The 22372-nt window shown below is 39.8% G+C and overlaps 2 protein-coding genes across 2 annotated transcripts; both read right to left on the bottom strand.

Moving 5' to 3' along the window:
• Positions 1–234: 234 nt before the first annotated feature.
• LOC115193464 (polymeric immunoglobulin receptor-like) lies at positions 235–10328 on the bottom strand. Its single transcript, XM_029752150.1, has 7 exons — positions 10133–10328; positions 4763–5086; positions 4017–4340; positions 3493–3625; positions 1359–1447; positions 1096–1202; positions 235–321 (listed from the first exon to the last, which is right to left on the bottom strand). Exons 1-7 carry the CDS (start codon positions 10188–10190, stop codon positions 235–237), a joined length of 1122 nt encoding a protein of 373 aa, XP_029608010.1. The 5' UTR covers positions 10191–10328.
• Positions 10329–15020: 4692 nt separating this feature from the next.
• Positions 15021–19096, bottom strand: LOC115193775 (CMRF35-like molecule 1). Its single transcript, XM_029752746.1, has 4 exons — positions 18972–19096; positions 17913–18236; positions 16530–16602; positions 15021–15645 (listed from the first exon to the last, which is right to left on the bottom strand). Exons 1-4 carry the CDS (start codon positions 19027–19029, stop codon positions 15522–15524), a joined length of 579 nt encoding a protein of 192 aa, XP_029608606.1. The 5' UTR covers positions 19030–19096; the 3' UTR covers positions 15021–15521.
• Positions 19097–22372: the final 3276 nt, after the last annotated feature.

The raw sequence follows: 22372 nt of genomic DNA, 5'->3' as shown, positions 1-22372 counted from the left end.
CATGGCTCTCAGGGTTTAGGTCCTGTGTGATGGAGGAAAGACAGCAACATGATCACATCATCTCAGAGAGAGACAGACACTGTGGACTTTCACTTTAAGTTGGTTTGGGTTGAGTTTGAAGGGGGCCTTAAGTTTGGTTGCAGATGGTTTAGGTTGGGTTGGAGGGGGTTAGGTTGGTTTGAGGGGGGTTGAGTTGGGTTACAGAGGGTTTAGGTTGTGTTGGAGGGGATTGGGTCAAAAGGGGTTTGGTTTAACCTGTTGTGTTGTTCCTCTGATGTGACTCACAGTGCTGTAGGTAATGTCATGCTCAAGGTCAGAAGGCTGCCGAAGGAATGAAACACAAACCTTGTTAACATCAAACAATGTTTTTACAATATGTTATAGAAGGATGTTGTACCTCATGCATACTGACATGAATTAGAAAATGTTTTGCTGTTTCATTTTTCTCCAGTGATAACACAAAATGTGTTATTGTTCAAGTGTCAGTAGTTGTGGTGAGTGATTTGAGGACGTCTGTTCTGGTCAAAGATGTACACTTAGTGCAAGACTAAATAAAAAACTTAAAGTTATCTTTAAACTGTTTTTTTTAAATATTCACATACTGTAAGAGATCGGGTTATAAAGTGTTAGTTATGACTAACTACTAACCAAAGCGAGCCCTAGAATATCAAGAAGAGAAAGGAACAGATGAGTGAGAAGATAAGATGATCATAGCTTACTTGTCACGTCCTGACCATATACTTAGGTATTTTTGTATTATATTTGGTCAGGACGTGGCAGAGTTATGTTTGGTTATGGTATAGTGGGGTTGTGAGTGTTGGGTTAGGTTCTAGGTTAGGTTTTCTATGTGTAGGTGTATGTCTATGTTTGGTTAATTGGGGTTGGGACTCTCAGTTGAAGGCAGGTGTTGTCTATCTGCCTTTGATTGAGAGTCCCATATAGTGGGGTGTGTTTGTGTTTGGTATTTGTGGGTAATTGTATTTTGCATAGGGTTTCGTTTCTCCTGTGAAACTGTCACCTTTCGCTTTTGCGTGTTTATTTTGTTTTGTCGTTTCCATCTATAATAAATATGATGTGGAACAGTCAACCTGCTGCGTATTGGTCATCAAGTGATTTCGACATATCTTCCGATGAGGGAGAATACGAGGATCGTGACATTACTACTGAGGTGTTTGGGGGTTGGTCCTTTGCCTTCTTGTCCTCTGAAATAAAGAAAAGAGGATGACCGTACTAATGATCTTTCATGTCAAACCTTTCATTTGTAGAAGCAACAACTCTACTCTATTTATAATATTCCTGCAAATGACATTAGTCATAAACATGACCATTTTTCTTACATAATTTTAACAAATGCTTACTATGTTTTCTCAACATCTTCCATGTGATCAAGGTAACAGCTATCAACACCACCAACAGGCTCAAAGGAATGAACAGGACTTCCAGTAAACTGGAATATAAAATAAAATGTAATATATAGATAACCACAGGCATAGTGGTAAATGCTTAAGCAAGAACATTTAAGGAAGATGTTTCATTTTGTATACATTTTTCTTTATCTGAAAATGAAACTGGCAGATTTATTTTTGTAATTTGGGGAACTACAGTTATTATTGTTAACCCAGACACTGGTCTCTGGTCTGATCAGCCTTGCTAGTCACAGGTGTCTCCACCAAGGTTATTATAGTTTTGTAATGTGGAGAACTACAGTTAATATTGTTAACCCAGACACTGGTCTCTGGTCTGATCAGCCTTGCTAGTCACAGTTGTCTCCACCAAGGTTATTATAGTTTTGTAATGTGGAGAACTACAGTTATTATTGTTAACCCAGACACTGGTCTCTGGTCTGATCAGCCTTGCTAGTCACAGGTGTCTCCACCAAGGTTATTATAGTTTTGTAATGTGGAGAACTACAGTTAATATTGTTAACCCAGACACTGGTCTCTGGTCTGATCAGCCTTGCTAGTCACAGGTGTCTCCACCAAGGTTATTATAGTTTTGTAATGTGGAGAACTACAGTTAATAGTGTTAACCCAGACACTGGTCTCTGGTCTGATCAGCCTTGCTAGTCACAGGTGTCTCCACCAAGGTTATTATAGTTTTGTAATGTGGAGAACTACAGTTAATATTGTTAACCCAGACACTGGTCTCTGGTCTGATCAGCCTTGCTAGTCACAGTTGTCTCCACCAAGGTTATTATAGTTTTGTGTTTTGATATTAGTTTTTATTTCTATTGGTTTTAATATTTTTATTTGAAATTCAGTTTAGTTTCAGTTAGTTTTCAGATCTGATTTACTAGTTTTATTTAGTTTAAGGTTAATACAAACTTTAACATTTATTTTTTATATTACTTAGATTCAGTTGTAGTGTTAGGGACAGAAAGTAGCCAACGCATGGGAGGTTAGGAGCTGTTTATGTGTTGTATAGTGTTGTGGTTTTTGGGGATGTCACTTCTTGCAACTGTGGGACAGTAATGCACAAGGTGATGGGTCAGGTCGTAGGTTAGGTTGGGTTTAAAGGTAGACTCAGCGAGATGACAGAGATGCACACAGTAAACAGTAGTAGTGTGTCAATAGCCGCAACAACCAGGAACATTGTAGCGAGAGGCTAAACTTCTCAGTAGTTTTGGTCTAGTAGCTACGACGTTGTAGTAGCGTGAAGCGCACCCGTGCACATGGGCAGAAACTCTGTGTGATTGCCAGAACTTGCAACACCTTGAAAGTTATTTTACATATCAGCCAACCACATCATGGCCGCATTCCCCTGCTCAGACATTGCATGTATCAAATCAAAGTTTATTTGTCACGTGCGCCGAATACAACAGACCTTACAGTGAAATGCTTACTTACAGGCTCTATCAACCAATAGATTCATGCCACGTCATCGACTGTGCAGTTAGGCACCAGACTGTTTTACCATATGATGTGGTCAGGTGAGATAACATGTACGTAAAATACCTATCCAGGTGTTGTAAGATCTGGCAGGCGTCAGCAACGTCTGAGCATTGGAATACGACTGACATGTTATAGCGATCTGGTGTCTGACTGCACAGTCGATGACATTGCACGCTACCATTGGTTGATACATGTAATGTCTGAGCAGGGGGACGCGACCAATATCAGCAGTGCTGCTGGTGGCAACAACATTTTGCAGAGTTTACTTTTAAAGGGAAGTCAGTCTCAATGTGACCCGTCAGATTCAGGAGCTTTAAAACAACATTGAAAACCCCATTTAATTTTTGCCCAAAAACTAAAACGAACATGATCGTAATTATTTCTATTATATTTTAGATGGCTTGGAGTCAAATAAAATAATTTCAGTATAGTTTTAGTTTTTTAAACAGGTGTGTTAATTGTTTTTGTCATAAGTTTACTAAATAGTTTTTTCATGATTTGTTTCTATTTACTCTAATAGCCTTGGCCCCCACACCCTTACACTATCATCAACTTTTGGGATGACTAACAGTGAGGGAAATACAGAAGAATGAATACTGACCTCTGGTTCTTCTCACCTGTGTTCCCATCAGTTACGCCATTTTTGCGGTTTGAAACAGAAGGGGTAACTATGGGAGAAGTGTGAGACTCAGCACTGGTTAGTGACGTTTGGTGAGTGGTTGGAGCTTGTGTTGCTGTGAGAGGCAGAAATGATAAAGAAGCTCCAATAAACTGACTGGTATATCATTAATAAATATATTAATAAAATCGGTAATTGTGATGTTGATTGAAACTAATCACTATCAGGCTTCCTTAGCTAACGTGTGACACGCATTTGAATCCAATTCTTAAAATTTTCAGTACTAATTTCAAATCTAGGTGGTAGACATGATCAAAAGTTGTATAAAGAATGTTCATTTGCTCAATGATTTTTAACATGACTGACAGGATCCTCCCAAGGGAATGTGTGGTCCAGAGATTTCCACTTTGTTTCAGAAAAGGCAATTCAATGTTCCTTAATCTCTAACAACACTGGATGAATAAAAGAGAATCATACTTGGTTATATGGGATTGCTCTGTACTTACTTGTGATGGTGGTGGTGCTCTGTGTTGTGGTTGCTTGATTGACAGTGACATGAACAGGCATCTGTAGGTCTCCCTTTTCACACCAGTACCAGCCAGTGTTCTCCATCATCAATCCACTCATAGTCACTATTAAGACATAACCCTTGGTGGTTTCTCTCTGCTCCTGCGCTAACTTCACAAATGTTCCATCTAAATCCACAGAATGTCCCACAGCCACACAAGAGCCTCCCATCCTGCACCACCTCCCGCTGCCTCCAAGTTTACTAGAGTAACAGAGCACAACTCCAGTCAGCTCTTGTTGGTCCACATAGAGTTCTGGAGTACCTGAACACAATGATAGAGGCTGTGATTGGATGAGTCTGACAAAGAATACACCAATATATATATTGGCGACTACCTAGTCATCATTGATATTCATATAACACTGAGAAAGTGTATGTTGAAACACTGGTTCAGTCACTGATAGTATGTACAATAGATATAGTCTAGAGCGTACAGAACAGACAGTGTGTTTGATGATACAGCAACATGTGATTCTATCAAACACACTGTCTGTCCTGACCCAGGAAGTGCACAGAGATGTAGTCTACCAATATAATATCCTCTATGGATTTAATTTGGTGAAAATATGTATGACTGTTTTGTAGAGGGAAAAGTAACACACTCATCAACACAACTATTATGGAACATTACTGAGCACTACTATTAATTCTGCTTTAATAGACACAGCAGTTTTTGGATCTTACCTGGAGTAACAGATATCTGCAGTCTAACCCCATCATCTGCCTTGTTCTTCCTCTCCACAATACACCAGTAATAATCAGAATCACTAGAACTAAGACTTGTCATGGTCACAGTGAAGACTCGCTGGTTGATGTTGTCAGAGATTGTGGTCTTTCCACTGGTTTTAGGATGATCAGTGCGTACAACAGTAGAGCAACCTAACCAATAATATCCCCTACACCAGTATTTCACATTGTTACTATATCTCTGATTATAGAGACATGGGATGGTGATGGAGCCTCCTTGCTTTACAGACACATGACTCACTGTGGACACACTCTGTGTATCTGTAGACACAACAACAGAAAACACATTTAGATTACTTCATTTTACCCAGCTGCTCATAAGTCCCATCATATGATCAGCCAAACAACTTGACATACTGTAATGCTTGAATTTGCGACTTCTGTAAAAAAATAAATAAATGGCAAACTGCAGCCACACCATGTGTTTGTAACACCAGACAGTAACTAAGATGTAACTGCTGGTGTTGACACACCCATGTCCATCCATTAGAACAGAGACAACACTTGAACAATTAAAGTCATATTTAGCTTTCACATTGAAATTACTATACCACTAAACCATGGAGACAATCTCTAATTAATCAACTAAAATATCTATAAAAAAAATAAAGATTCAAATTTGGGAATGTTTAGTATATACAGTTGAAGTCGGAAGTTTACATACACTTTAGCCAAATACATTTAAACTCAGTTTTTCACAATTCCTGACATTTAATCCTAGTAAAGATTCCTTGTCATAGGTCAGTTAGGATCACCACTTTATTCTAAGAATGTGAAATGTCAGAATAATAGTAGAAATAATTATTTATTTCAGATTTAATTTCATTCATCACAGTCCCAGTGCGTCAGAAGTAGTATTTGGTAGTATTGCCTTTAAATTGTTTAACTTGGGTCAAATGTTTCGGGTAGTCTTCCACAAGCTTCCCACAATAAGTTGGGTGAATTTTGGCCCATTGCTCCTGACAGAGCTGGTGTAACTGAGTCAGGTTTGTAGGCCTCCTTTCTCGCACACGCTTTCTCAGTTCTGCCCACGACTTTTGTATAGGACTGAGGTCAGGGCTTAGTGATGGCCGCTCCAATACCTTGACTTTGTTGTCCTTAAGCCATTTTTCCACAACTTTGGAAATATGCTTGGGGTCATTGTCCATTTGGAAGACCTGTTTGCGACCAAGCTTTAACTTCCTGACTGATGTCTTGAGATGTTGCTTCAATATATCCACATAATTTTCCATCCTCATGATGCCATCTATTTTGTGAAGTGCACCAGTCCTTCCTGCAGCAAAGCACCCCCACAACATGATGCTGCCACCCCCGAGCTTCAGGGTTGGAATGGTGATCTTTGGCTTGCAAGCCTCCCCCTTTTTCCTCCAAACATAACGATGGTCATTATGGCCAAACAGTTCTATTTTTGTTTCATCAGACCAGAGGACATTTCCCCAAAAAGTATGATCTTTGTCCCCATGTGCAGTTGCAAACTGTAGTCTGGCTTTTTTCATGGAGGTTTTGGAGCAGTGGCTTCTTCCTTGCTGAGCGTCCTTTCAGGTTATGTCGATATAGGACTCGTTTTACTGTGGATATAGATACTTTTGTACCTGTTTCCTCCAGCATCTTCACAATGTCCTTTGCTGTTGTTCTGGGATTGATGTGCACTTTTCATCTCTAGTAGACAGAACGTGTTTCCTCCTGAGCGGTATGACGGCTGCGTGGTCCTATGGTGTTTATACTTGAGTACTATTGTTTGTACAGTTGAACGTAGTACCTTCAGGTGTTTGGAAATTGCTCCCAAGGATGAACTTGGCTTGTGGAGGTCTTCCATTTTTTTCTGAGTTCTTGACTGATTTCTTTAGATTTTCCCATGATGTCAAGAAAAGAGGCACTGAGTTTGATGGTAGGCCTTGAAATACATCCACAGGTACACCTCCAATTGACTCAAATGATGTCAATTAGCCTATCAGAAGCTTCTAAAGCCATGACATTTTCAGGAATTTTCCACGCTGTTTAAAACCTCTCTGGGATCGTTTGGGACATGAGCGTCCCACCTCGCCAACAGCCAGTGAAATTGCAGGGCACCAAATTCAAACAACAGAAATCTCATAATTGAAATTCCTCAAACATACAAGTATTATACACCATTTTAAAGCTAAACTTTTTGTTAATCCATCCACAGTGTCCGATTTCAAAAAGGCTTGATGGCGAAAGCACACCATGCGATTATGTTAGGTCAGCGCCTAGCCACAGAGAACCATACAGCCATTTTTCAAAAAAAAAGAGAGGTGTCACAAAAGTCAGAAATAGCGTTAAAATGAATCACTAACCTTTGATAATCTTCATCTGATGGCACTCCCAGGTCTCCATGTTAGACAATAAATGTTTGTTTTGTTCGTTAAAGTTCCACTTTTCGTCCAAATACCTCCTTTTTGTTTGCACGTTTAGTCCAGTAATCCAAATGCACAAGGCGCGGGCACAAAGGGCAGACGAAAAGTCAAAAAAGTTCCATTAAAGTTAGTAGAAACATGTCAAACGATGTATATGATCAATCTTTAGGATGTTTTTATCATAAATCTTCAATAATATTCCAACTGGACAATTCCGTTGTCATTAGAAAGGAAACGCGTGAGACTAAACTAATGTCTTTCAGCTTGACCACTTGTTGAAACAGCTCTTATTCGATCACAATACAAGCCTGAAACAACTTCTAAAGACTGTTGACATCTACTGGAAGCCTTAGGCAGTGCAATCTGACCCCACAGATACAGGATATTGGATAGGCAATCACTTAAAAAAACTACAAACCTCAGATTTTCCACTTCCTGGTTGGATTTGTCTCAGGTTTTTGCCTGCCATATGAGTTCTGTTATACTCACAGACAATATTTTAACAGTTTTGGAAACTTTAGAGTGTTTTCTATCCATGCATATCCTATCTTCTGGGCCTGAGTAGCAGGCAGTTTAGTTTGGGCACACTTTCATCCAAAATTCCGAATGCTGCCCCCTATCCTAGTGAAGTTAAAGGCACAGTTGACTTAGTGTATGTAAACTTCTGACCCACTGGAATTGTGATACAGTGAATTATAAGCAAAATAATCTGTCTGTAAACAGTTGTTGGAAAAAATTACTTGTGTCATGCACAAAGTAGATGTCCTAACCGACTTGCCAAAACTATAGTTTGTTAACAAGATACAGTGCCTTGCGAAAGTATTCGGCCCCCTTGAACTTTTCGACCTTTTGCCACATTTCAGGCTTCAAACATAAAGATATAAAACTGTAATTTTTTGTGAAGAATCAACAACAAGTGGGACACAATTATGAAGTGGAACGAAATTTATTGGATATTTCAAACTTTTTTAACAAATAAAAAACTGAAAAATTGGCCGTGCAAAATTATTCAGCCCCTTTACTTTCAGTGCAGCAAACTCTCTCCAGAAGTTCAGTGAGGATCTCTGAATGATCCAATGTTGACCTAAATGACTAATGATGATAAATAGAATCCACATGTGTGTAATCAAGTCTCTGTATAAATGCACCTGCTCTGTGATAGTCTCAGAGGTCCGTTTAAAGCGCAGAGAGCATCATGAAGAACAAGGAACACACCAGGCAGGTCCGAGATACTGTTGTGGAGAAGTTTAAAGATTTGGATACAAAAAGATTTCCCAAGCTTTAAACATCCCAAGGAGCACTGTGCAAGCGATAATATTGAAATGGAAGGAGTATCAGACCACTGCAAATCTACGAAGACCCGGCCGTCCCTCTAAACTTTCAGCTCATACAAGAAGACTGATCAGAGATGCAGCCAAGAGGCCCATGATCACTCTGGATGAACTGCAGAGATCTACAGCTGAGGTGGGAGACTCTGTCCATAGGACAACAATCAGTCGTATACTGCACAAATCTGGCCTTTATGGAAGAGTGGCAAGAAGAAAGCCATTTCTTAAAGATATCCATAAAAAGTGTCGTTTAAAGTTTGCCACTAGCCACCTGGGAGACACACCAAACATGTGGAAGAAGGTGCTCTGGTCAGATGAAACCAAAATCGAACTTTTTGGCAACAATGCAAAACGTTATGTTTGGCGTAAAAGCAACACAGCTCATCACCCCGAACACACCCTATCCCCACTGTCAAACATGGTGGTGGCAGCATCATGGTTTGGGCCTGCTTTTCTTCAGCAAGGGCAGGGAAGATGGTTAAAATTGATGGGAAGATGGATGGAGCCAAATACAGGACCATTTTGGAAGAAAACCTGATGGAGTCTGCAAAAGACCTGAGACTGGGACGGAGATTTGTCTTCCAACAAGACAATGATCCAAAACATAAAGCAAAATCTACAATGGAATGGTTCACAAATAAACATATCCAGGTGTTAAAATGGCCAAGTCAAAGTCCAGACCTGAATCCAATCGAGAATCTGTGGAAAGAACTGAAAACTGCTGTTCACAAACGCTCTCCATCCAACCTCACTGAGCTCGAGCTGTTTTGCAAGGAGGAATGGGCAAAAATGTCAGTCTCTCGATGTGCAAAACTGATAGAGACATACCCCAAGCGACTTACAGCTGTAATCGCAGCAAAAGGTGGCGCTACAAAGTATTAACTTAAGGGGGCTGAATAATTTTGCACGCCCAATTTTTCAGTTTTTTATTTGTTAAAAAAGTTTGAAATATCCAATAAATTTTGTTCCACTTCATGATTGTGTCCCACTTGTTGTTGATTCTTCACAAAAAATTACAGTTTTATATCTTTATGTTTGAAGCCTGAAATGTGGCAAAAGGTCGAAAAGTTCAAGGGGGCCGAATACTTTCGCAAGGCACTGTATTTCTTGAGTGGTTGAAAAACAAGTTTTAATGACTCCAACCTAAGTGTATGTAAACTTCTGACTTCAACTGTGGTAAAACAATTGACTGGATTGTTCTTGACATCTACTGTAGTACATTGAACCCAGCAAAAAAAATCTGCAAAATATGTTACTTGCACATTTGTTAAAATTCATATTGATAGACAGCGGCACTTTTACTCTTCTATTTATTAATAATATGTTAGTTCTCTTTTACTTGAAGTCTTATTTAAATGTGTTATGCAACAACTAGAAATATAGAACTGTTGAAAAGTACAACTATTTCACAAGATAAATCATTAAAAACAGCATTTATCTATCACCTGACCACAAAATGCTGAAATCCATAATGTGACCACAATGTCCATGGGCAAAGTAGACAGAACATTACAAGTGTTATGACTTTAAGCGTGTTTTCACTGATTGACTTGAAGGAACTAAGCCTAATAATATCAAACAACTAAAGGTCTTTGCTCACTTACCTGAGAGTCCAGTGAGGAAGAAAATGATGTCCAGGACAAGGAGGAGATGTGGAGACATGAATGGATGAGAGATAACGTCTCTGGTAGTATTTATGTTTGTGTGGGAGTACTGGTGTGTCAGCAATCAAGGCACCCAGGCAACTGACTACATCCTGATTCTCATAGACATCACTATCTTCAACTCTCTTCCTGCTTTAACAACATAGTTCAACCATTGCCCTGTGCCAGACCTTGTGTGTTCAATGATGTTGAACTGTTGAAAACCTGACCAAGGCTGATATGGTCAAAATGTGTCAAAATGTATGCTAATACATATGCTTGTTTATATGATGATTATTTGTGGACTATTCACCATCCTGAACTAATACACTGATAACCTCATAACCACTTTACACCCTTGCTATAGTCATCGAATGAGTTACAATGGTACAGATAAAGTACATGTAAAATGTCATGTTGCTGGTTGGGTCATTCCTACTTCGCGATGGCTTTTCTGTTTTTAGGAAATCTCACTTCTTCTTCAGTGTAAAATAGTTTCAAATGTGGTTTCCAAAAAGCTTTAAATAGAAAGTCAGGTGTCCTTTACCGTAAAAACACAAAAATATGGATCTTGAAAGAAAGTTTTACTAATTTTAGCACTTTTTTTCAGTGGATGTAGACGCTTGTACCATGTCCCTGGGTGTTATTCATCAACTTCCATGAGAAATGTAAGCCAAAAATAATGTTTAAAATCTTTCTTCATTATTTCATAGTCTTTGTTAAAATAATTATCTCAAGAATGTGTCACCTACTACCACCTTAAAGCTAGGGGATTTCCTCAGTTGAACTTTGGACCCGAACAAGATGGACTCTTATTGTCAGCTAGCCATTCACTGACTTTCAGAGGTACTGCACTGAGGTCTTTCTTCACCACATGTTTGTCTTTGTGGGAAGTAAAGCATGGATTAAAGTGTGGTTTGTTGTACATAGTTTTTAATTATGGTGTTGGGATTCTGTTTTGTAGTTTGTTGATTGACAGTCATATGAACAGTTATCAGTAGGTCTCCCATTGCACACTGGTACCAGCCTGTGTTCTTCATTATAGTCCACTCATAGTCACTATCACAACTTGTTTTCCATTGGCATCAATGATTCACTTTAATTCTACTGATTCTCCATCTAAATTCCAAACACTGCAACAGAACCATAGCACCTCATAGCACCACATCATAGCTCCAGAATTACCATAGTAATAATTGACAGTGAGACTCCCCCCTACAATTCCAGTCACCTGTCGGTCAACATAAAGGCCTGGAATACCTGAACTCATAGAGACAGAAAGACTAATGTAATGTATCAGATAAAGCATATATTATGGACACTATCACTATTCAATCATATAAAATTAATCAATACCTCTGACGACAAAGTACTGAAAATCCATAATGTGACTAGAATGTCTGTGGACAAAGTAAACAGAACATTACAAGTGTTATGACTTTCAGCATGTACTCAGTCTCAGTATCTGACTTGGAGGAAGTGAGCCTAGTAATATCAAACAACAAAATGTCTTCCCTCACTTACCTGAAAGTCCGGTGAAGAAAAGGATGTCCAGGACAAGGAGGTGATGAGGAACCATGAGTGGATGACAGTCTGTTCTGACCCAGGAGATGCACAGGAATGTTTGTAATTACCAATTTATTAATGTGGTGAATATGTGTATGACTGCTTACAAGTAATACCCTCATCAACAGGACTACTATGGGATATTACTTTATGGGACATACGGTACAACAGTGCTGTGGAGACCATATGATACCTTCTGTTGAGTCACTGGCTGTTTCCCAGCTCTTCTCCCAATAGGGGAGGTCTCAGGGCACAGAACCTAGTTTAGAGCTGAACAATCCCTAACCGATTGTCTCAGGAAAACCTTTTGCTCTTAGGATGGTCTGTGAGTTCTACAGTAGAGAAACCAAACCAATCAGATCCTCTCCAACAGGATTTTGAATGGTCGCTCTGATCATAGAGTCATGGGATGGTGATGGAGCTTCCTTTCCTCACAGACACATGACTCACTGTGGATGCACTCTGTGTACCTGCAGACACATCAACATAAAACCCAATTTGACAGTTTAATTTTACCCAGCTGCTCAAGAGTTCTGTGTGGCTCAGTTGGTAGAGCATGGGGCTTGCAACGCCAAGGTTGATAGTTTGATTCCCACAGGGGACCAGTACAAAAACATAAGCAGTCACAACTGTAAGTTGCTCTGTATAAGAGAGTCTGCTAAACTGTTAGTGTCCCATTAGCCAAACATAATGCATGATCTTGTGACGTCTGGAGAAAAATGAGGGAAACTGTTGTTGGTTGCCACACCATGTGTTTGTGACATCAGTTATTGACTCAGAAAGTGCTGATGTTGTGACAAGTCAAGCCATGAGAACAGAGACAACACTTCTACCATTCCACTACATGACCAAAAGTATGTGGACACGTACTCGTCGAACATCTCATTCCAAAATCATGGGAATTAATATGGAGTTCGTCCCCCCTTTGCTGCTATAACAGCCTCCACTCTTCTGGGGAGGCTTTCCACTAGATGTTGGAACATTGCTGCGGGGACTTGCTTCCATTCAGCCACAAGAGCATTAGTAAGGTCGGGCACTGATGTTGAGCGATTAGGCCTGGCTCGCAGTTGGCGTTCCAATTCATCCCGAAGGTGTTCGATGTGGTTGAGATCAGGGCTTTGTGCAGGCCAGTTAAGTTCTTCCACACCGATCTCGACAAACCATGTATGGACCTCACTTTGTGAACGGGGGTATTGTCATGCTGAAACAGGAAATGGCCTTCCCCAAACTCTTGCCACAGAATCATCACGAATGTCATTTTATGTTGTCATTTTATGTTAAGATTTCCCTTCACATCCTTCACACCCAGATTCGCCCTTCGAATTGCCATATGGTGAAGCGTGATTCATCACTCCATAGAAGGCATTACCACTGCTCCAGAGTCCAATGGCGACGAGCTTTACACCACTCCAGCTGACGCTTGGCATTGCGCATGGTGATCTTAGGCTTGTGAGCGGCTGCTCGGCCCTGGAAACCCATTTCATGAGGCTGCCGACGAACAGTACTTGTGTTGACGTTGCTTCCAAAGGCAGTTTGGAACTCGGTAGTGAGTGTTGCAATCGAGGACAGACAATTTTTACGCTCTACTCACTTCAGCACTCTGCAGTCCCTTTCTATGAGCTTGTGTGGCCTACCACTTCGCGGCTGAGCCATTGTTGCTCCTAGACGTTTCCACTTAACAATAACAGCACTCACAGTTGACGGGGTCATCTCTAGCTGCCTCGTTAAAAGTCACTGAACAATTTTTTTGTCTATGGATATGCATGGCTGTGTGCTCGATTTTATACACCTGTCAGCAACGGGTGTGGCTGAAATAGCCAAACACACTATTTTGAAGTGGTGCCCACATACTTTTGTATATATAGTGTAGCTTTGACATTTACTGCACCCCTAAACTATGGTGACAATCTCTAGTTTCAATCAATTCAAAGTTATATTTGAAAAAAATAAGTTACTGGCATGTTTATTAGATACTGAAACACTGAATGGATTATTTTGTAAAATATTGAGTCCCTCAAAAATAATGTGACTAAAATGTCCATGGGCAAAGTAAATAGGACATTACAAGTGTTATAACTTTCAGCATTTATTCAGTCTGTGTCTGACTTGGAGGAAGTGAGCCTAACAATATCAAACAACAAAATGTCTTCCCTCACTTACCTGAGAGTCCAGTGAGGAAGAAAATGATGTCCAGGACAAGGAGGTGATGAGGAACTATGAGTGGATGAGAGCAGGGCCAGAACTAGCTTTTTGGGGGCCCTAAGATGGCGTTAAAGTGACAAAGGGGGGGGAGGGGGACAACACAAATAGTCTGGGTAGCCATTTAACTATCTGTTCAGGAGTCTTATGGCTTGGGGGTAGAAGCTGTTAAGAAGCCTTTTGGAGACATGGCACTCCTGTACCTCTTGCCGTGCGGTAGCAGAGAGAACAGTCTATGACTAGGGTGGCTGGAGTCTTTGACAATTTTTAGGGCCTTCCTCTGACACCGACTGGCATAGAGGTCCTGGATGGCAGGGAGCTTTGCCCCAGTGATGTACTGGGCCGTACACACTACCCTCTGTAGTGCCTTGTTGTCGGAGGCCGAGCAGTTGCCATAACAGGCTAAATCAATGGGGGCTCCCTGGAAGTCAGGGCTCCTGGGCACGTGCCCTGCGTGACCGGTTGTTATTCGATCATGATTAATACAGTAAAAGTTTAGATAGCTGGCTAGACTAATTTACCAATCTAAAAATTGTTAGCTGACATGGCTAATTGAGTGACTGTCAGTGACTGACAAAACAAGAAAAAAACTGTTGATGAACAGCCACATTTTGAACTTGCGCCTTGTGTATTCTCCTATTCTAATTCTCGACAGAAAGTTGAGACCTTGACTGAGTTTTTAGGGGTGGTTGGGGGCTCCCTAGAGGCCTTGGGCCCTAAGCGACCGCTTATGTCACTTATACCTGGAGCCGGCCATGGATGAGAGACAGAGGGTCTGTGAGTGTTTATGTTTTTATGGGCACGCTGGTATGTGTCAGGGAGCAAGAAACCCAAGCAACTGACACTACTTCCTGACCCATCACTTCTTTAAGGCTCTTCCTGTTTTAATGACACAATGCAACCATGTGCACAGTGCAAGACCTTGTGTAAAACTGGTGTTGAACTGTTGAACCTGACTAAGTGTGATATAGTCAAAATGATGCTACTACGTATAGTGGTTAATTTGATGATTGTTTGTGGTTTATTCCCCATCCTCAACACACTGATAACCTCAGTCATGTATTAACTCCTGAGTCCTGTGTTGGTCTAGTTTCTTTATTAACAATGTTTATCAACAATGTAGTTCATTAGCATGGATATATTTATTTATAAAGCTAGAGGAACTATTAACGGAACAGTTCAACCAGGCTGTGATTTGTTACATTAAACCATGAGAAATAACCATCAGGAAAAGGGTTAGAGACACATTGGACAATACTTTAATTCCACAGCACATGTACATAATAATATAATCATTTGAATAAAATGAATCATACAGATAAAGCTGGATATAGAAAATAGAATGTGTTGTTTGAATATAATCTAATACCTTGGTCTTATTCTAAGGGAATTAAGCGTTACAGGTATACAAATATGTCAAATGAAGGTTGTGATAAAGAAAAATACATTAAGGTTAAGCCTAATGACAGCGGCATATTTTATATTTTTCCTCCCTGTACTTGGAAACAAAGGTGCAATCTTTGCATTTGGTGCAAACCGTTGATAAATTTGACCCTTGATCACTCCAGACAAACCTCTTTGGTTTCTATACATCCTTGGTATCATCTTGATGCCGGTTTTTCCTAAACTTCACCACTCCAATGATGTTGCACAGGAGGAAGAGCAGTGCATTACCAACTTTCAGCAGGTAGAAGAATGTACGTTCCAATCTGTAGAAGAGTTAGTGCTGAGCAATTAGTGCTTTTTGAGGCCGGTCGGTTTCGCTTAAATTCTTTAAAAAATATCACGGTTTTCGATTTAGTTTTCTATTTTTTGGTTTGAATGTTGTAACAACACAGAATTAAACAATTCATAAAAGTCCCATGGTGGTAGTGACTGCCCATTACTGCTTATCACATATTAACAATTTATGCACATTACTTTACTTTTAATCAAATATTTCACTTGTTGTGTATATTACATTTTTTCATTCCAAGTCAACATTTCATCTCTGTAGAGCTGCTGCATGTGCTGTGTGACAAAATCACTATTTTTTTAAATCTTCAAAGTAAATAAGGCATACTTTTATGACTGCTGAATACCAGCTATTAATCACTTAGATCACGTATTTTCAGGTAGAGATACCTTGCAAAGCAACATCTGCTCTCTATACCACCTCACGATTGTGCATTATTTTGCCATTTCTTTAGCAGGCGTAAAAGAAACACAGACCGGACAAGTAGATGCACAATGGATTATGGTCATTGTAGTTAATTACCAAGTCTTATGCGCTAAACTTTGTAGAATATTGGCCTGTTGGAAAGTGCACAGTTAGACAGTCCCGGGGATACTTCCTTATTTTCTTTTTAATAGAGATAACGTACACATCACACTATACTTTCCTTCCTCAGAATATTGGCAGCTATTTCATAACCAGTCAACATCTTAGTTTTCATATTTCAATGTAGAAGTGTCAACATTTGCTGTAAAGTCATCCACAGACCTTTTGTAGGCTAGAACAATGTTTTGAAACCATGGTTTTCATCAATCCAAATTTCAGCCATTTACATTTAGATTGAGTGGTGATCTTTGAGGGGTGTTTGTGTACACTTACGTCTGGATGTTGTTGACTGACGGCTGAGAAGAGACTGCAGATTCTCCGGATTTACCAGCAGAGATGTCTTGGGCTGTTGGAATTGGAAAGGTTGTCAGTGTCAAGGTAGAATAAAAAAAAACTACTTTCAGCATTTCTCAAACTAGCTTCTAAGTGGGGAAGTAAAGCATTATTTACTGATAGGTTTGGTTTCTGAGCTTTAACTATAGTTAATCATTAGTTAAAAAAGAGACATGAGGGGTGCCATAATGAAGCTTGGGAGGGGCTGAGTGCAGGGAAAATGGTCACATGTGGCAATACTGATAAGGGAGGAACCGTTTAAGACCCATATACTCAGCTCCCTGCCTAGCAATAATGATACAATGTGTTGATGCAATGTGTAGCGATAAGGAGGAGACTCCACCCTAAGTGGGGTATGTATACTACCACGGGTGAAACCATGTCTTTGTCTAATGCAGCTGTATTGACCCTCGGGGCAGAATAAACTTAGTTTAAAGCTGTCATAGTGTCCGTTGAGTTTGTACTCTGAAAATTAGAAGCTAACATTACCAATAATTGTCCCTCAGTACTTACTGAAGGTGGTGGTATTTTGATTTGTGGTTTGCTGATTGACAGTGATATGAACAGGCATCTGATAGTTTCCCTTTTCACACCTGTACCAGCCAGTGTCCACCATCCTCAGTGCACTCAGTCACCGTTAAAACATTGCCATTGGTGACAATATTGGTCTGCTGGTGTAATGTCACTGATGTTCTATCTAGAAATCCAGAATTCACCAGACATTTCCCACCCCCACCCATCCTGCACCACCTCCCTCTGGCTCCAGCTTCACTATAGTAACAACGCACAGTGACATTCTGTCCTACAACTCCAGTCACTTCTTGTGAATCCACATAGAGTCCTGAAGTATCTGAACACAATGGAGATAGGAAGTTGTGATATGATGAGTCAGATAAAAGCCCACACCCATAAGATTGGGAGATTTCCTATGTTATAAATATTGTCAAATATACACTAGCCCCTATAAAATAACACAGAAGTGAATGATCTCATAACAGCAATATGCAACTGTCTATGGATTTCAATCAAATGCTGAATGAAATTTGTAAGACAAATGTAGTTATTTTGTGCCTTTTTGCATTGAAGCCATTTTTAATATTCAAATAATATATTCAAAATGAAATGAATTATTTGTGTACGCCTGCTGGGTCAGAACACATGGTATGTTTGATAAAGCATATTTTGGAAAAACTAGCAGTGATTGGTATGTTCAATCCTATTTTATAATTCACCAATATTCCTCTATGGATTTAAGGTTGTCCATGCAACATTACTGAGCATTATTCATCCTGCATTACTGGATATGCAAGCAGTGCATCTTACCTGGAGTAACAGATAACTGCAGTCTAACCCCATCATCTGCCTTGTTCTTCCTCTCCACAATACACCAGTAATAATCAGAATCACTAGGACTAAGACTTGTCATGGTCACAGTGAAGATGTGCTGGTTGATGTCATCAGAGATTGTGGAATTTCCACTGGTTTTAGGATGATCAGTGCGTACAACAGTAGAGCAACCTAACCAATAATATCCCCTACACCAGTATTTCACATTGTTACTATGTCTCTGATTATAGAGACATGGGATGGTGATGGAGCCTCCTTGCTTTACAGACACATGACTCACTGTGGACACACTCTGTGTATCTGTAGACACAACAACAAACAACAAATAGTTTTGAATTAAAACATTTTACTCAACAAGTCCCACCAGCTGATCAACCAAATTACTTTGGAAATTTGGCCAAATGTGGTTGTGACAGCAGATAATGACTGAGATATCTACTTTTATGTGCTGATGTTGTCACACCCAAGCCTAGCCATGATCAGAGGCAACACTTTGACCATTAAAATCATACTTATCTTTGACATACTACACCCCTAAACTAAGAAGACATCTCTAGTTTCAATTGATTAATAGTGCTGTTTGAAAAGAATAAGGAGTTGAAGTTGTAATATTTTGTATATTGTAACATACTCTGAATGGTTGTTCTGATACTGTACTACTGTAGTACAACCTTGAACATAAAAAAATGTTAAATGTTAGTGTATAATATGTTACTAAACATTTGTTAGAAAACATATAGGTATGAATATTTGTAATCTACAAATATATTTGTAGACATGGGAGCTATTGCCTTTTCTATTTCTTAATTTTTTACTGAAAAAAAAGTAAAAAAGAGAACTGCTGAAAAATACATATGTTGAATGTGGAGACACATCAGACCAAATATGACAATGCACAGTGTGACTAGCATGTCCTTGGGCAAAGTAGACAGAACGCTACAAGTCCAATGAATGTCAGAATGTACTCAGTGTCTGATTTGGAGGAACTGAGCTCTGATACTAACATCAATGAAGAAATGGCATACCCTGTCTTACCTGAAAGTCCAGTGAGGAAGAAAAGCATGTGCAGGACAAGGAGGAGATGTGGAGCCATGAGTGGATGAGAGTGTGTGTTTTTGTAATGGTGACCTCGTGTCTTCTACTTCCCGATCCACACATAGACATCTCTGTCTTTAACGCAACTCTGTGTCCTGCGCAACATCCTGGTGAAATAGAGGTTGAACCTGACGACGACCAACATGGTCAAAACGTTGTAAATACCTTTTTTTCGGTTGGGAGCATCAAACAAAGATAGGACATTACCTCCTGTAATGATGCAAATGCATGTTGGTTCATATGCAATTGTATATGTAGGGCTTGTAAAATAGACCCTGGACTCAATGGTAACTCCCTGCTTAATTAATGGTAAAATATACAGTGAGGGAAAAAAGTATTTGATCCCCTGCTGATTTTGTACGTTTGCCCACTGACAAAGAAATGATCAGTCTATAATTTTAATGGTAGGTTTATTTGAACAGTGAGAGACAGAATAACAACAAAAAATCCAGAAAAAATGTCAAAAATGTCAAAAATGTTATAAATTAATTTGCTTTTTAATGAGGGAAATAAGTATTTGACCCCCAGTCAATAAGAAAGATTTCTGGCTCCCAGGTGTCTTTTATACAGGTAACGTGCTGAGATTAGGAGCACACTCTTAAAGGGAGTGCTCCTAATCTCAGCTTGTTACCTGTATAAAAGACACCTGTCCACAGAAGCAATCAATCAATCAGATTCCAAACTCTCCACCATTGCCAAGACCAAAGAGCTCTCCAAGGATGTCAGGGACAAGATTGTAGACCTACACAAGGCTGGAACGGGCAACACGACTATCGCCAAGCAGCTTGGTGAGAAGGTGACAACAGTTGGTGCGATTATTCGCAAATGGAAGAAACACAAAAGAACTGTCAATCTCCCTCGGCCTGGGGCTCCATGCAAGATCTCACCTCGTGGAGTTGCAATGATCATGAGAACGGTGAGGAATCAGCCCAGAACTACACGGGAGGATCTTGTCAATGGTCTCAAGGCAGCTGGGACCATAGTCACCAAGAAAACAATCGGTGACACACTACGCCGTGAAGAACTGAAATCCTGCAGCGCCCGCAAGGTCCCCCTGCTCAAGAAAGCCCATATACATGCCCGTCTGAAGTTGTCCTCTGAATCATTCAGATGTTCATTGGCAATCTGGGTGAAAGTGTTGTGGTCAGATGAGACCAAAATGGAGCTCTTTGGTATCAACTCAACTTGCCGTGTTTGGAGGAAGAGGAATGCTGACTATGACCCCAAGAACACCATCCCCACCGTCAAACATGGAGGTGGAAACATTATGCTTTGGGGGTGTTTTTCTGCTAAGGGGACAGGACAACTTCACCGTATCAAAGGGACGATGGATGGGGCCATGTACCGTCAAATCTTGGGTGAGAACCTCCTTCCTTCAGCCAGGGCAATGAAAATGGGTCATGGATGGGGTATTCCAGCATGACAATGACCCAAAACACACAGCCAAGGCAACAAAGGAGTGGCTCAAGAAGAAGCACATTAAGGTCCTGGAGTGGCCTAGCGACCAGACCTTAATCCCGTAGAAAATCTGTGGAGGGAGCTGAAGGTTCGAGTTGCCAAACGTCAGCCTCGAAACCTTAATGACTTGGAGAAGATCTGCAAAGAGGAGTGGGACAAAATCCCTCCTGAGATGTGTGCAAACCTGGTGGCCAACTACAAGAAACGTCTGACCTCTGTGATTGCCAACAAGGGTTTTGCCACAAAGTACTAAGTCATGTTAAGACTGGTGTTTTGCGGGTACTATTTAATGAAGCTGCCAGTTGAGGACTTGTGAGCCGCCTGTTTCTCAAACTAGACACACTAATGTACTTGTCCTCTTGCTCCGTTGTGCACCTCCCACTCCTCTTTCTATTCTGGTTAGAGCCTGTTTGTGCTGTTCTGTGAAGGGAGTAGTACACAGCGCTGTACGAGATCTTCAGTTTCATGGCAATTTCTCGCATGGAATAGCCTTCATTTCTTTTGAACGGTAGTGTATATTTATCATTTTTCCATGACTCTGGTTTAAAATGCATTAATATCTGTGAGGCATAATCAGGTATCTCTTTGGTTAATAATTTGATGCCATTTAGCATTGAGTTGCACGTTATATTGTGAACAGTAGTTAACAATGTTTATTAGCAAAGCATGAATATCTTTCAACTATAAACTGGTAATTATAAATGGAACAGTATACCTAGGCTGTGACATGTTACATTACAATTAGAAACAACCAACAGGAAAGGGTTAGAGGCACTGCAGGCAACAAGACATTGGTCAAGAGTTTCACTTCACACCACCTGAAAGTATAATGCACATAAAACCATGAATAAACATGTACAGATTAAATAGTTAAAGTACACACATCAAGTATTTTTTATTGTTAATGTGTGATGTTTAGAAAGATTTTGGATATAGAATTATACAATGTGATACAATCTGACACATGTACAGTATGACCATACAACATGAAGGGCTAGATGGAAGATTTATAGCTGTTACTTCAAGCGGGAAATAAATATTGAAATATAAAAGTTTATATGAAGTAAAGGTTTTAATTAAGAAAACTACATTTAGGTAAAGCATAATGACAGTTTTTAGCTTATTGTTTGTGTGTGTTTAATCTCCTGCTGAGAAAAAAGGTTCAAGCTTTGCACCTGTTGCAAACTGTTGGTAAACGTGGCCCTTGGCTGCTCCAGACAGACTTCTCTGGTTTCTATATATTGTCTGTATCATCATCATCATCATCGTTGACTTTCCCTGAACTTCATCACAGCAATGATGGTGCACAGGAGGAAGATAAGTGCATTTCCAGCTTTCACCAGGTAGAAAATTGTTTGTTCCAATATGTATAAAGAACATTGTTTTTACGGGTCATTCTGAAACTCAGTCAGACAGACAGTTTTTGGAGAGCGGGTGTACAGGGGACACTTCTTATTTCTAGACACTTATACTTACCTCCTTACTTACCTGTACTCTACCTTTCTTCTCCAGAATATATTTGCATATTTAGTTATTTATTTTCTAACCACTAACATCTTAGTTTTCTTAATATCAATGCAGAACTGTCAAACTTAGAAGTTTCATCCACAGACCTTGTGCAGGCAAGAATACATTTTATTTATTTATTTATTTATATAAAACATGCCTTTTATCAACACTCTTCAGGCATATATATGTTTAAATTTAGTTTAACATCAGTGGTGATCTTTTAGTGGTGTTTTTGTACACTTACATCTGGAGCTTGTAAGTGTTGGCTGAAGCCTAACAGGTAAAGGTGGCTGCAGATTATCCAGTCATAACTGCAGAGATGTCTTGGGTTGCTGGAATTTGCATTGCTGTAAAGGTTTTAAGAAAATAACACT

Source organism: Salmo trutta, chromosome 5 (assembly GCF_901001165.1).
Source record: "Salmo trutta chromosome 5, fSalTru1.1, whole genome shotgun sequence".
Classification (NCBI taxonomy): Eukaryota; Metazoa; Chordata; class Actinopteri; order Salmoniformes; family Salmonidae; genus Salmo; species Salmo trutta.
The sequence above is the reverse complement of the archived record's forward strand: the minus strand, read 5'-3'. Positions and strand labels throughout refer to the sequence as shown.